The sequence below is a fragment of the Myotis lucifugus genome, unplaced genomic scaffold (genome assembly GCF_000147115.1).
Source record: "Myotis lucifugus unplaced genomic scaffold, Myoluc2.0 scaffold_771, whole genome shotgun sequence".
Classification (NCBI taxonomy): Eukaryota; Metazoa; Chordata; class Mammalia; order Chiroptera; family Vespertilionidae; genus Myotis; species Myotis lucifugus.
The window spans coordinates 354786-369057 of NW_005871819.1; the positions used below are offsets into that span (position 1 = coordinate 354786).

The 14272-nt window shown below is 51.6% G+C and overlaps 1 protein-coding gene across 1 annotated transcript in view; it reads right to left on the reverse strand.

Annotated features, from left to right (window-relative positions):
* Positions 1–10347, reverse strand: part of CEACAM19 (carcinoembryonic antigen related cell adhesion molecule 19) — a 146947-nt gene extending 136600 nt beyond the window's left edge. Inside the window, exons 1-3 of the mRNA XM_023746956.1 lie at positions 10133–10347; positions 5704–6072; positions 1605–1646 (exon numbers count right to left, since the gene is read on the reverse strand). Coding sequence (XP_023602724.1) covers positions 1605–1646; positions 5704–6072; positions 10133–10187 — 466 coding nt within the window. The 5' untranslated portion in view covers positions 10188–10347. The remainder of the gene's footprint in view (positions 1–1604; positions 1647–5703; positions 6073–10132) is intronic.
* Positions 10348–14272: the final 3925 nt, after the last annotated feature.

The following is a 14272-nucleotide window of genomic DNA, read 5'->3' on the forward strand; positions in this document are numbered from 1 at the left end:
TTCGCTGGGCAGAAGCCTGCCGCAAATAAAGACATTTTCCAGCCTCGTGCGTGAACAGCTTATGCCTTAAAGCACCGTGTTAAGCAAATAAAACGCGACATTGCTTCTGACACAGAAACCCCGGGCAATTTCACATCCAGATTTCTGTGTCCACAATTCCCCACGTTATAAGGACACGGGCCCTACTGGGTCGGAGCCCACCCTACTGACCTCATATCACTTGGGCACCTCTGTGGAGACCCTATATCCAAAGACGGCCCCATTCTGAGGACTGCGGGTTAGGACAGCGCATCTTCCTGAGGGGACCTAATTCCACACTCAACACCGCCCCGCCTGGCTGCCTGGCACCTGCAGAGCCCTTGAGCTGCTCTGGATTCTCCATCTGTCCCTTTGCTGCTTCCATCAGCCGGAAGCAGTTTCCGCCGCTGCAGCAAAAACCCTGCCCGGTTCGCATGACGAAGCGTCCTCTTTTTAGAACTCGCTGCATTTTCTGCCTTTTGTTATAGACAGCGAGCAAGCAGACAGGGAGCCTGTGAATCACTGTATTTTCCAAAGTTGATTGCTACGGAGGCGCTTCTGTGACTCGGCCTTGCTCTTCTCCTCTCCAGCGGGAGGCGCTGACACCCCGGCCTGGAATCGAGGCCAACCTCGGTGACTCCCTTGTAATCCAAAGGATGAATGCAGCAAAGCCCTGGCCCGCTGGCTCGGTTGGTTGGAGCGTCGTCCTGTACCCCCAAAAGGTTGCAGCTTCAATTCCTGGTCAGGGCACATACCTAGGTTGTGGGTTCGGTCCCCCGTTGGGGTGTGTATAGGAGGCAACCTGTTGATGTTTCTCTCTCCCCACCTCTTTCTCTAAAATCAATAAACATATCCTCAGGTGAGGATTAAAAAAAAGAAAAGAATGCCGTGTAGGTGGCCCGGGGTGACTTCCAAGGCGAGGTCAGGAGAGGCCCCCCATTTCTGCCTTGGTCTTTTGGAATACTCACTCTCCACGTGCTCTCTCTCCCTCAGGGCCCGCGGCCACACTGTGTTTTCAGGCCGCCCCGGGCCTGCGAATCCTTCGCCTGGACTCCTTCCAGAGACTCCCCTTCTTAGCTTCCTGTTCAACTTCCCACGGTCATGTGACCCAGGCTCTGATGCACCCGCGGGAGACTAGGCTTCAGAAGCTAGAGACCAAGGCAGGGGCCCCGGACCAGGCCTTCGATGGTGAGGACGAGGTGGACATGCCCACGGACGTATAAACGCCACCAGGGCAGCGATCTCCGTCCTGGGTGCCTCTCACACAGCAGGTGGGCAATGGATGTTTGTTGAATGAATAAACGAACGAATGCAGCTTTCCAGTGCCCCGCAGGCAGGCAGGCAGGCAGGCAGGCAGGTGGGCGCAGTTTTGCTGGTTTCTGGTTCCCAGCCTGGAGGCCCCATGAGCACCCAGGACTCTATTAAGATTCTTTCTTTCTTTCTTTCTCTTTCTTTCTTTCTTTCTTTCTTTCTTTCTTTCTTTCTTTCTTTCTTTCTTTCTTTCTTTCTTTCTTTCTTCCTTCCTTCCTTCCTTCCTTCCTTCCTTCCTTCCTTCCTTCCTTCCTTCCTTCCTTCCTTTCGTTCTTTTGTTCTTTCTTTATTTTGGTCAATCCTCATCCAAGGATATTCTAAAATTGATATTTAGGAAGAGTAGAAGAGAGAGGGAAACACAGAGAAACACATCGATTGGTTGCACAAGCCCCAACCAGGGCCCGGACTAGGGAGAAGCCTGCAACCAAGGTACATGCCTTTGACTGGAATAGAACCCGGGACCCTTTGGTCTGCAGGCTGATGCTCTATCCACTGAGCCAAACCGGCGAGGGCATATTAAGCCCCTTTCTGCACAGGCCCACTGGGGGGCTTCCCTTACAGCCAGATCCCCTCATGATTAGGAGAAATAAAGCACCCTGCCATCCCCATCCCCCACCATGGAGGGGCTGAACTTGGGGCCACAGCGGCCCTCAAAAATAAATGCCCCGGTTGTCAAGGTGACTGTCCCAGCTCTGTCCCTAATTCCCATGAATTCAGCCTCTGCCTTTTGCTTTGCTCTTCCTTTTCCATTGAGCTGCACCGCTCTGTTTCCCACCTCCCTGTTGTCAGTCAACTCCCTGTGCTCAGTCAAGGCAGGTCCTGCCAGGCCCTGTTACTTCCTGTTCTCCACGGGACCCCTCTCTCCAAGGGGCCCCTCTCTCCACAGGACCCTCTCTCCATGGGACCCCTCTCTCCCCAGGACCCCTCTCTCCATGGGACCCCTCTCTCCACGGGACCCCTCTCTCCACAGGACCCTCTCTCCACGGGACCCCTCTCTCCCCAGGACCCCTCTCTCCATGGGACCCCTCTCTCCACGGGACCCCTCTCTCCATGGGGCCCCTCGGTGCTTCCTGAAGTCCCTGTGATAGAGAAAGAGCCCGGTGGCAGAGGCACCAGGGGATGGACTAGTCCCACTTGGAGTCTTGGCTCCCCTCCTCTCAGTGGTGTGGTCTTGGGCCCTCCCTGAGCCTCAGTTTGCCCCTCTGTAAAATGGGGGTCACCCCAGGGCTTCCCCAACAGGGTTTGTGTGGGAATGAAATGAGTTGAGGTCAGCAAAGTTCTGAGCTAGAGGTGGTGGTATGGGGTACGTGCCCCTTAGATGGGAGATGGCATTGCCATGATTTCCCCAGTGCCTGGTGTGTGCTCAGCACTGAGCTAGGCACCAGGGGATTAATGGTGAAGGAAGCGATAATAAATACTAATACATATTGTGACAATTATAGGTACTGAGTTCTTGCTCATCTTCCCAGCCCTGATCCCCAGCTCCCCATCCTGTTTGCCCTACTTGGTCCCACCCCCTTGGACAAGGGGTGGACCCTCGACTCAAGGGGAAGCAAGTCACAGGCCAGGTGGGCCAGCCAGGTTCTCTCTCAGTCTGCCTGTCTGTCCAGCCCCTTTTCTTTTTATCTCCGCATCCTGGGAGAGGAGATTCAGAATATGCAGAGAAGCCTGGGCTCACACACGATTTAGTGTCCTGATGGGAATCCCAGGCCCCGAGGGAAGAATGGAGCCCCGAGCAGAGAGGAGACCAGCGATGGCGCCCTCTGGAGGAGGGGGGAGCACCTGCCTTCCTGACAACTCATTTCCCGCCAGACCCTGTGGGCCCCACCCATTCATTCAATAGTGAGTCCTGCCCTGCTCTAGGCTCCAGGGAGACAGCTGTGGACCCAGGCCTCCTGGCCCTCACATCCCAGGGCTACCTCCGGGGCTTCACAAGATCGCCCCCTTGTGCGCCAGCTGGAGAGAGCTCTGTCCTTACAGTCTCAGCCTCGGCGCAGATACATCCTGCGGAGGCTCTCCTTGCTGTCCTGCCTCAGTCATGCTGGTCTCCCGTTGGCTCAGGCTCCTCCTGGATAAAACAGAAATCCAACCCGCACTGGCCCCACGGATGGGCTACACTGTGACTCAGATCACTCTCTCTCTCTTTTTTTAAATTGTTTTATTGCTTAAAGTATTACAAAGAGTATTACATTTGTCTCCTTTTTTTCCCCCGCCCTTGGCAATCCCCTGGCCTCCCCTACCCCCCAGTGTCTTATGTCCATTGGTTATGCTTATATGCATGCATACAAGTCCTTCGGTTGAGATCACTTTCTTTTTTAAACCCGGTCTGGCTTCTTGTCAGTCTCCCCACGGCCGACAAGCCTGCTCCCCGTGCGCCTCTCAGACTCGCCTACAAACACCCCACCTGCTCACCACCTGTAGCCATGGCGTTGTGCGGTCTAGGCATTGAACACACCAAACTAGTCTGGCCTCAGGGCCTTTGCACTTGCTGTTCCCTCTGCCAGGAACTTTGTCCCCAGAAATCTGCCCGGCTTCCTGCCTCGCTGGCCTTCTTGTCATCTCTGCTCCATGTCCCGTCTCCAGGGAGGCCTCCCGATAAACTCCCATCCCAGATCGCATCGTTCTGTTTAATTTTTTTACTGAGCAAGTCGTAACCTCTCTGTACCTCAGTTCCCCAGCCGTAAAATGGAGACCATGATGGCACCTGCCTCGTGGGAGTTTTTTTTTTAAATTAAAGTTTTCATTCATTTATTTATTTAGTCAACAAACATTAACTGAGAACCTATTATGTTCCACACATGGTAGTAGATGTTGGATGATAAAAGGATGAGTACGTTCTATTTCTCTCATTTTGAAGACTTACTCTCCTAGTGAGACCCAATATGTGAACTGATAAATTAGAATTCATTATGAAATTCGCAAAGGTAACTTGGGGGACGTAGATGATGAGTGATCGAGTCTGGTTATTATGGGCCACCCCCCACCAGCTTCTTTGAAATATAGTTGACATATAACATTTTAAAAATATATTTTTTTATTGATTTCAGAGAGGAAGGGAGAGGAAGAGAGAGAGAGAAACATCAATGATGAGAGAGAATCATTAATCGGCTGCCTCCTGCGTGCCCCATTCTGGGGATGGAGCCTGCAATCCGGGCATGTGCCCTTGACCGGAATCGAACCCAGGACCCTTCAGTCTGCAGGCCGACGCTCTATCCACTGAGCCAAACAGGCTAGGGCGACTATAACATATCATGGAGTTTTTTACAGGTAAAAGTAAGTTACTCTAGGGCAGTGGTTCTCAACTGGGGTGACTTTGCCCCTGGGGGACATCAAGAGACATTTTTGGTTGTCACGACTGGCAGGGGGGCTCCTGGCATCTGGTGGGGAGAGGACAGCGATGGTGTTCAGTGACCCACAGGGCACAGGACAGCCCCTGCTGTAAAGAATTAACCAGTTCAAAATGTCAGCAGTGCCCTGGTTGAGAAGCTATGCTGTAGGGCAACAGTGGGGGACCGTTTTTCTTCCAAAGGCCATTTGGATATTTATAACATCATTTGCGGCCATACGAAATCATCAACTGAAAAATTAGCGCCCAGCCGTCACGGCTCAGTGGTTGAGCATCGACCTATGAACCAGCTAGTCACAGTTCGATTCTCAGTCAGGGCACATGCCTGGGTTTTGGGTTCGACTCCCAGTAGGGGGTGTGTAGAAGGCAGCCGATCAATGATTCTCTCTCATCATTGATGCTTCTCTCTCTCTCTCATCTCCTCTCTGAAATCAATAAAAATATATTTAATAAAAAGATCCACGCATTAAAAAAATAGCCTGCTGTATTTTGTTCATCACTTAATTAACTCACCCCTAGTGCCTTGGCAGGGCCAGACCAAATGATTTCGCGGGTCTTATACGGCCCTCAGGCCAAACATTCTGCACCCCTGCCCTAGGGCATGTTTGCAACAGTCCCTGGCCCGTAACAAGTGTCCAAGAAATGGTAGCCGTTGCTGTTGTCCACTACCCTGTCTCTTGTGTTTGGTCCAGAGTGGATTAATCAAAAAACACTTGATGTATGACCATGAAGACTGAGTGATATAGTGTTTCCCTCTGGACCAGGCATACACTAGGTGCTCAATAAGTGTTTCATTCATGAGTGCATGTGAGGAGTAAGTGAGATGGTCCACTCGCCAGGTCTGTCTCTGTGTTTGTCATTCAGTAGATATTTCATTAGCTAAAGTAAATATCTTCGGAGCCTGGCACACAGGAAGTGCTCAATCAATGTGTGTGAAATAGAGGAAGTGTTTGCACCGGGCCCAGCACGCGGTAGCTGCTCAGGGTGCATGAGCCTTCCCACTTCCTCCCCCAGCACCCAACACTCACCGGGCACCTGGACCTCGGTCTTGGCCCGCATGGTCCACGAAGGGTTGATGTGGACCTCCACGTGGTAGGTGCCGCTGTCTCTGGGCTGGGCGTCCCGCAGCAGCATGGAGCCGTTGGGGAAGCCAACGATGTCGCGCTGCTCCATGGCGCTGCCATCTCTCTGGGGCCGCGGTATATCAGGGATGTAGGTGAACAGCCTTGTGCCACCATCTGTCTCCTTCCCCCGGTACCAGATGAAGTCTTGGAAGGTGTCTGGGATGCCCTGGACAGACAGGAGCACGTCCTGGTTCTTTTGAGGTCGCTCTGGAATCGTCTGGATGCGGAGGGCCGCCCAGGAGCCTTGGGGGGCCCAGAGGGCCAGGACTGAGGCTGTGGGGAGTTTCAGGGAGGCCTGAGATCAGAGGTGTGTTGGGCAGGGGCCATAGCATTCTCTGCCCTGTAAGTCCTCATCTGAGGGTAAGAACTCTCTCTGAGTGCTGTTCTTTGGGAATAGTGCTGGAATTGATTAGTAATGTCTGCCCTGGGTTCAGGAGTGGAAACCTGGGTATGGATGCCACAGATTTGCCATTGCATTGCTCCAGAAGGTTTTCTGCCCTGAGATGCTGTGTGGCCTGCTTCTAAGCACTGGGAGTCTCTGAATTCATTACTTCATTCATCTAACCCAAGCATGTCAAACTTGTGGCCCGCAATTGATATTTTTGTGGCCCAGCCAATATAACAGTATGTAAGAAATGTTTTAATAAAAATTTTGTAACTTAATTTTTACAATATCCTGTTATACATAATCTATCTATATAAAAGGCTAATATGCTAAGTGTCCTTTCACCTTCTGACTGCTTGCTATGATGTGCACTGACCACCAGGGGGCAGATGCTGAATGCAGGAGCTGCTGTGATGCGCACAGAGAAATGGCCCCGTGGACCTGGCACCCACAAAGCAACACTCGGCTTCCCCCAAGTGGGACACAGGCCCCACCACCACCCTGGAGTGACAGCCCATCAAATCACAGCCGATGCTGCCGAAATGGCGCAAAATGCAGCCCACAGCCCAGCCCAGCCCTGAATGGGTCGCTGTGAGTGCCGGGTAATGCCATCACGTAGCAATGCCCAGCTTCCTCTCCCTAGCGATGACTAGCCCCCTTGCAGTTTCTTCAGCCCAGGAACACAGGTGGAAACATTTCACACTTTAACCAAAGGTCTGTGAAGCGTTTTCCCATGCCTCATCTCATTTGAACCTCACAGAAGTCCGGGAGTAGGTATATAGGAGACTCAGTGGAATCCTATTTTCTTTTCATTAGCCAGAAAACGGAGATTTAGAAAGTTTAGAAACTTGACCAGACTGAAAATAAGTAAAAAATGGTGGACCTTGAAAATGACTTCAGGTTTTCTCACTGCGCAGAATATAGTCAAACGCTGCTGCAGTGAAATATTTTACCCTTTGTTCTCCCTGCGTGATCTACAATAATAACCTGCTTCCTGTTGATATTTACTGCTGTGTTGCTGACAATTACCTGAAAGAGAAGTTGGGGTGCTTCACTGGGCTGGAAAAAGTTTAGCTAAATTAGAAAGCAGGTCTAATTAAGCAAGTTTATTCTATATCTATAAAAGGCTAAGTTGACTTGCACATGCGTGATACATATAAAGCTCCCACTGACGCCAATTGCACGCGTGTGTTTCAATCTGTCATTGTCAATCGTGAATTTGGTTGATACTTCTACTATAGAGAAAGGGCGAATAGCAATATTAAAATATTTCTTCTAATTAATTTCCTTTCAATGTGCATGAATTTGTGCACTGGCCACTAGTCTACACTAATAAAAGCGAAACATGGTAATTAGCGTACGACCGCTACCCTTCCCATTGGCTAATCAGCATATCCTTATGCAAATTAACTGTCAGCCAAGATGGCGGCCGGCAGCCATGCACTGAAGCGAGCAGGGAGGCTTGCTTGCTTCAGTGACTGCGGACTCCAACGTTCCCCGCCTAACTTGCCGGCCACTCAGCTGCAAGTCTAAGCAACTATGTACTATGTTGCAAATAAGAAGCTAAACAAAACCCCAGAAACCAGCCGGACTGAAAGCCAGCCGGACCGCAACATTGTATTGATGTTTTCAGCAGCGAGGCCTCAGAGCTAAAGCTGGCCCAGAATAAAAATAAAAAAAAAGAAAACAAGGAGCGGTTAGGAGCTTCAGTCACCCGCTTCCGGGAAAACAGCCCTCAGCCCCTCACCCAGACTGGCCAGGCACCCCAGTGGGGACCCCCACCCTGATCCAGGACACCCTTCAGGGCAACCCAGCCGGCCCCGACCCGTGCACCAGGCCTCTATCCTATATAGTAAAAGGGTAATATGCCTCCCGGCACCAGGATCAGCGGAGCAGCGAGGCTCCCAGCACCGGGATCAGTGTGACAGGGGGCAGCGCCCAAACCCCCTGATCACCCTGCAGCTCTGTGTGTGACAGGGGGTGGGGCCACAACCTCCCTATCTGCCCTGCTCTGTTCATGACAGGGGAAGGCGCCCCAACCCCCTGATCAGCCCTGCTCTGTGCCTAATAGGGGGGAGCTCCCAAATCCCCTGATTGCCCTGCGGCTCTGTGTTTGACAGTGCAGCGCACCAACCCCCTGATCGGCCCTGCTCTGTGGGTGATAGAGGGCGGCGCCCAACCCCCCTCCACGGGCCTTGCTCTGTGTGTGACAGGGTAGAGCCATAACCTCCCCATTGGCCCTGCCCTGAGTGTGACAGGGTGCAGCGCCCCAACCCCCTGATCCGCCCTGCTCTGTGTGTGACAGGGGGGAGCTCCCCAACCCCCTGATCGGCCCTGCTCCGTGCGTGACAGGAGGGAGCTCCCCAACCCCCTGATTGACCCTGCTCTGTGTGTGACAGGGTACGGAGCCCCAACCCCCCTGATGGGCCCTGCTCTGTGAGTGACAGGGGGCAGCGCCCCAACCCCCTGATCGGCCCTGCTCTGTGAGTGACAGGGGGCAGCGCCCCAACCCCCTGATCGGCCCTGCTCTGTGCGTGACAGGGGGTGTCGCCGCAACCTCCCCATCGACCCTGCCTTGAGTGTGACAGGGGGCGGTGCCCCAACCCCCCAATCGGCCCTACCCTGAGCGTGACTGAGGGTGGCATCGCAACCTCCCGATCCACCCTGCTCTGTGCATGACAGGGGGCGGCGCCCCAACTCCCCAATCGGCCCTGCTCTGAGCCCGACCAGGGGCTGCACCTAGGGATTGGGCGTGCCCTCTGCCACCCGGGAGCAGGCCTAAGCCAGCAGGTCGTTATCTCCTGAGGGGTCCCAGACTGCGAGAGGGCACAGGCCGGGCTGGGGGATCCCCGTCCCCACCCCCCCCCCCCGAGTGCACAAATTTTTGTGCACCGGGCCTCTAGTTATTAATAATGAACTACAACATTCGCTAATGACTGATTACTACAATCATGTTGCATCCATTTCCCTTACTCACAGGCGCACCATTTCTCTCCACTAATACTAGCAGCGAATATTTTAGCAGCCGATTGCCGCGTCATTAGTCTTGGACTGACTTGTTTGGTATTCACAACAGGAAATATTTCGCTTTCGGAGAACAAGAAAAATAGGTTTATTGTGTTACACTTATTAATTTGTGCAGTTACTCAGTGTTTGATAAGTTCATGTTCAAGAAAAATATATTAATTTTTATTAAAATGTTCTATTATTTTATGTTAACGATGACTCATTTATTTCAGCCCTTTGTATTCGGCATGTCTCTATCAAAATAAACCTACGTTTCTATGAAAATTGAAGCTTTTGTTTTTTTTCGGCCCACATAAACTTAATCCTTGTTTATATTTGGCCCGTGTTAGCCTTTGAGTTTGACATACTTGGTCTAACCCAGTGATGGCGAACCTATGACACGCGTGTCAGAGGTGACACGCGAACTCATTTTTTTGGTTGATTTTTCTTTGTTAAATGGCATTTAAATATATAAAATAAATATCAAAAATATAAATCTTTGTTTTACTATGGTTGCAAATATCAAAAAATTTCTATATGTGACACGGCACCAGAGTTAAGTTAGGGTTTTTCAAAATGCTGACACGCCGAGCTCAAAAGGTTTGCCATCACTGGACTCTAACCAATACTTATAAGCACATATATTATTTATGCTAAAATGCCAATTATACATGATATGTCTAAAATTCCCTCGATATCTAGGCACCGGGGATGCAGCAGGGAACTGGATACACAGATACATTCCTGCCCTCGTGGTCCTAATATTCTAGAAAATTCCATAGATAAAGTGGTGATGGGGGTGTGACTCTGCTCCTCCCCTTTCCTTCCTTCTCTAATACTTTCATCTTCCCTGACAGCTTTCCTTCTTCCCAGGGGAAACCCCACCCCCGGGGCTGGGGCTCACCTGTTCGCCTGGGCGTTGGGGGCGCATTTCCTCCTTACCTGAGAGCAGGAGGCCCTGTGAGAAGTGGCCCTGGGTCCCCGTGGGAATCTCCATCTCGGCGTCCTGTGGAGATGCCACCTGCTGGGCACCGAGGGGGCCGGAGGGCGGGCCCGGGCGGTCCGCAGGGGGCCAGCTCGGGGAGGACCCCGGGGGAGCCCCTGAGACACAGCCACGGCCACCGAGCCGGCCGGCACCCTGTCCTCAAGCCTCGGAGCTTCACCTGTGCTCCCTGGGATGAATGTGCAGACACTGGTTGGACCTGTTTTCCAGCGACTGGGGAATTTGCTGGGGCTTCCCAGCACTCCTCCCTTGACCTCTTCCCTCTCTTTCCCACTCAACCTGACTGTCAGGAGCAGCAGCAGTAATTATAACGACAGTTACAGTGGCCTCTGGTTGAGCAATGCCCCCTGTCGCCAGGCCCGACACACACTACTGCCTCATCCAGCATCGGCCATGAGTCACTTTTCCCATTTTAGAGATGAGGAAACTGAGGCTAAGGAGGGTGGCAGGTCTAGCGGAAGGGGGAGGTGGGATTTGACGTGGGGCTGGCTCATTCTAAAAGCTCTTAGCATGGTTTTTCAAAAGCATTCATTCATTCATTCATTCATTCATCCCAACACACACTCCCTATGCCAACTCCACGCTGGATGGTGCTGGGGACAGTGATGATTAGACAACTCCTGCCCTGCTCTCAGTCCACGGTGGGGCTCACATGTCTGTGTGTGGGGGGGACAGACACACCAGGTAAGGATGATGCAGAGTGATCAGCACTGGGATGGAGGAGCTCGGGGGCTGGGAGAACCCAAGGGGATGCTTGACTCAGCTTGAGGGGCAGGGAGGGCTTCCTGGAGGAGGGGACAGCTGAGATCTGGAGCAGGAGAAGGGATGAGGCAGATTGGGGTGGGTCCGGTGGGGGGGCGGTGAGGTGAGTGTAAACAGCACAAGCGAGCAAAGGCTCGGAGGCTGCATGCCCTCGAGGTGCTTTGAGGAAGCTGCTGAGTCCTGGACAAGCTGGGGGCCCGGTGGGAGAGGGCAGCCTGTGGGCGGGGGCGTGTGGCTGGAGAAGTGGGAGGGGTCAATTATAGTTTTGAGCTCTGTTGGGACAGAGAGTCCAGGGTTGTGCTAATACCATGTGGCTATTATAATATAAATTTAGCCCTGGAAGGTGTGGCTCGGTGGTTAGGGAATTGGCTCATCCACCAAAGGGTTCCGGTTCTATTCCCTGTCAAGGGCTCATACCTGTGTGGCAGATTTGATCCTGGCCCTGGTTGGGGTTTGTGTGGGAGGCAAGCAATCGATGTGTCTCTTTCACATTGATGTTTCTCTCTTTCTCTCCCCCTCCCTCCCTCCCTTCCTTCCACTCTCTCTAAAAATCAATGGGAAGAATATCCTTAGGTGAGAATTAACAACAACAAAACTACATATATATGTTTATTTATTAAAATTCGATGCCTTATAGAACTTGGTTCCCCCAAACCAGCCACTTTCAGGTGCTCAATAGCCCCACATGACTCGAGGCTGTGACATACAGAGAAGATATAAAACATTTCCACCATTGCCGTAGAAGTTCTACCAAACAGCGTTTGTCTAGGACAGCGGTTCTCAACCTGTGGGTCGCGACCCCTTTGGCGGTCCAACGACCCTTTCACAGGGGTCACCTAAGACCATCCTGCAGATCAGATATTTTCATGACGATTCATCACAGTAGCAACATGACAGTGATGAAGTAGCAACGAAAATAATTTTATGGTTGGGTCACAACATGAGGAACTGTATTTAAAGGGCCAGAAGGTTGAGAACCACTGGTCTAGGATTAAGGGGAGGAAAGGGGATGGGGAGGGGAGGGCAGTGCCAGGTGAGATTTCTGTGCTGCAGGAAGAGGGAACACCAAATTGGGGTTTGTGTGTGTGTGTCCTTGACACACATCAGATAGTAGGAGGTCGTAGCGCCTTCCCTAATCCCCAGGTTGGAGTGAGAGAGAAATCTCGACTTTGAACCACCTGGAGGGGCGGTGTGGTCCCGGGTGTCCAGGTGTCTGAACTAACACAGACCCCAATGCGGCCCTATTGCCATTGTAAGCAGTGCCCGGCTGTGCATAAAGCCATTTTTTTTTTGGACTTTCAGTTGCCGAATCTTCTCTCTCTGTCCCAAGAATGGCTTTGGTTCCATTTCCAATTTTTTAAAAAAGAATAGATTTATTATAGAAACTTAGACTCAAAAAGAAGAGTAAAATTCATCCATCTTCCAATTAACCAGAGAGAAAGTCACTGCTAATATTCAGGGCTTCCGTCTCCTGTCCTGCAGCCTTCATCCCCTTCTCTCCCCACCTCCTGATTGGTCCAAGCCTCTCAGGCGGTCCCCTGCTTCTGACCAGGGATTGGTTGAACAGCGGGCGCACTGGCCAATGAGACCTGAGGGGAGGCTGCTGGGGCAGCTCCCTCAGGGTGGGGTGGGCTGCTTCTCCAGGTCCAGATCTGGCTGCGATGCCTGGAATGCAGAGCTCTCTTGGCACCAGCCTGAGGATGATGCCAATATGTGGACGAAAACAACACACAGCAGAGGAGCAGAGCTGAATTCCACACATGGCGTCTGGAAGAAAACCAGGCAACCCAGTGTCCTGTTTTTAATCCCAGCCAGGCTGGCTGGGGGGTGGTGGTGTGTGCTTTCTGTTATTGGTGCTCGAAGCATCCTGATCATTATCCTATATAATAAAAGTCTAATATGCAAATCGGCTGAATGGTGGAATGACTGGTTGGGGGCGTGGGGGGGGAGGGGAGACAGGCAGGCCAGCATGCGGTGCCAGGCCAGCCAAGGCGGGTGCCAGCAGGTAGAGGGAGGGGATGGCTATCAGCAGCAGTGGTGGAGGGGCGATGTGGGGGTGGAGTCGGAGCTGCCCCCTGGTGGTCAGTGCGCTCCCACATGGGCTCCCGGACTGTGGGAGGGTGCAGGTTGGGCTGAGGGGACCCCCTCCACCCCAAGTGCACAAATTTTCGTGCACCGGGCCTCTAGTATTTTTATATACCGACAAGGATTCTCTCATTGGATGAACTCAACTCAGGATCCCCTGAACTTTTTTCTAACTAGGTTCTGACTTTTGGACTTCTGTGTTCATCTCTGCATTGTCCAAATTTCAGCAAGAATCCTCCTAAGATAGGTTAATGAGAACTTCCCACACTTGACATCTGATCAGGTACCTCATCTGTGAACACCGCATCCATTTGGGGCTAGGGTTCAAGGTCTGGAGAAGGGGCTCCGCACACACGGATACACTAGACAAGAAATATAAATTTAGAAGGCACGGGGAGCCAGGCGGAGACCTTACTCTCTATTGGAGAGGCTCTCTGAATGCCCAGACCCATTAGCTTTTATACTAGAATACACATTTGCCTTTTAGCAAAGCAAACAGGCATATCAATGGTAAAGTTTGGTAAACAATAAAGGATTATCAGGTTAGGGGATTGCCTTCAGCCATTCAGCCAAAAGCAGGGCTATATTATGCTGATTTTCAGGCCTTGCTGAATATCAAAGTCCATTAGCCTTCCAGCGGACTTCTCGCATAATTATGCTAACTACTTGTTGGTCTTAGCCTCCAGCACTCATCTTCCACCATCCCCGGGGTAAAGTCTGATCACTCTGGCCTGCTAGGCCGGTTTACCCAGAATCCTCTCTTACGCATGGCCCCCTCCCCTTACCACACATTAGCAAGTGTCATTGTACTAGTTTTTGACAGTTAGAATATTTTTTTCTTTAACAATTCACCCATTTTTCCCTTCATGAATTCAGTTGGTTCCTGAAAATTCTGCCAGGAAGAGTGGGGAAATGCAAAACATTTTTTATGAGAATTTTAAGTTGTTTTTTTAAAATTATTATTATTGTGGCAAAACACTCATGAAACTTACCATTTTAACCACTTTAGGTGCGCAATTCAGTGGCATTCAGCATATTCACAATGTTGTGCAACCATCACCACTGTCGATTTCCAGAACGTTTCTATCTCACCCAAAGCAAACCTTGGACCCATTAAGCAGTCACTCCCCGTCCCCACTCCCCCAGGCCCTGGCAACCACTAATCTCTTTTCTGTCTCTGTGGATTTGCCACTGTTGGACATTTCATATGAATGGAATCCTACAACATGTGG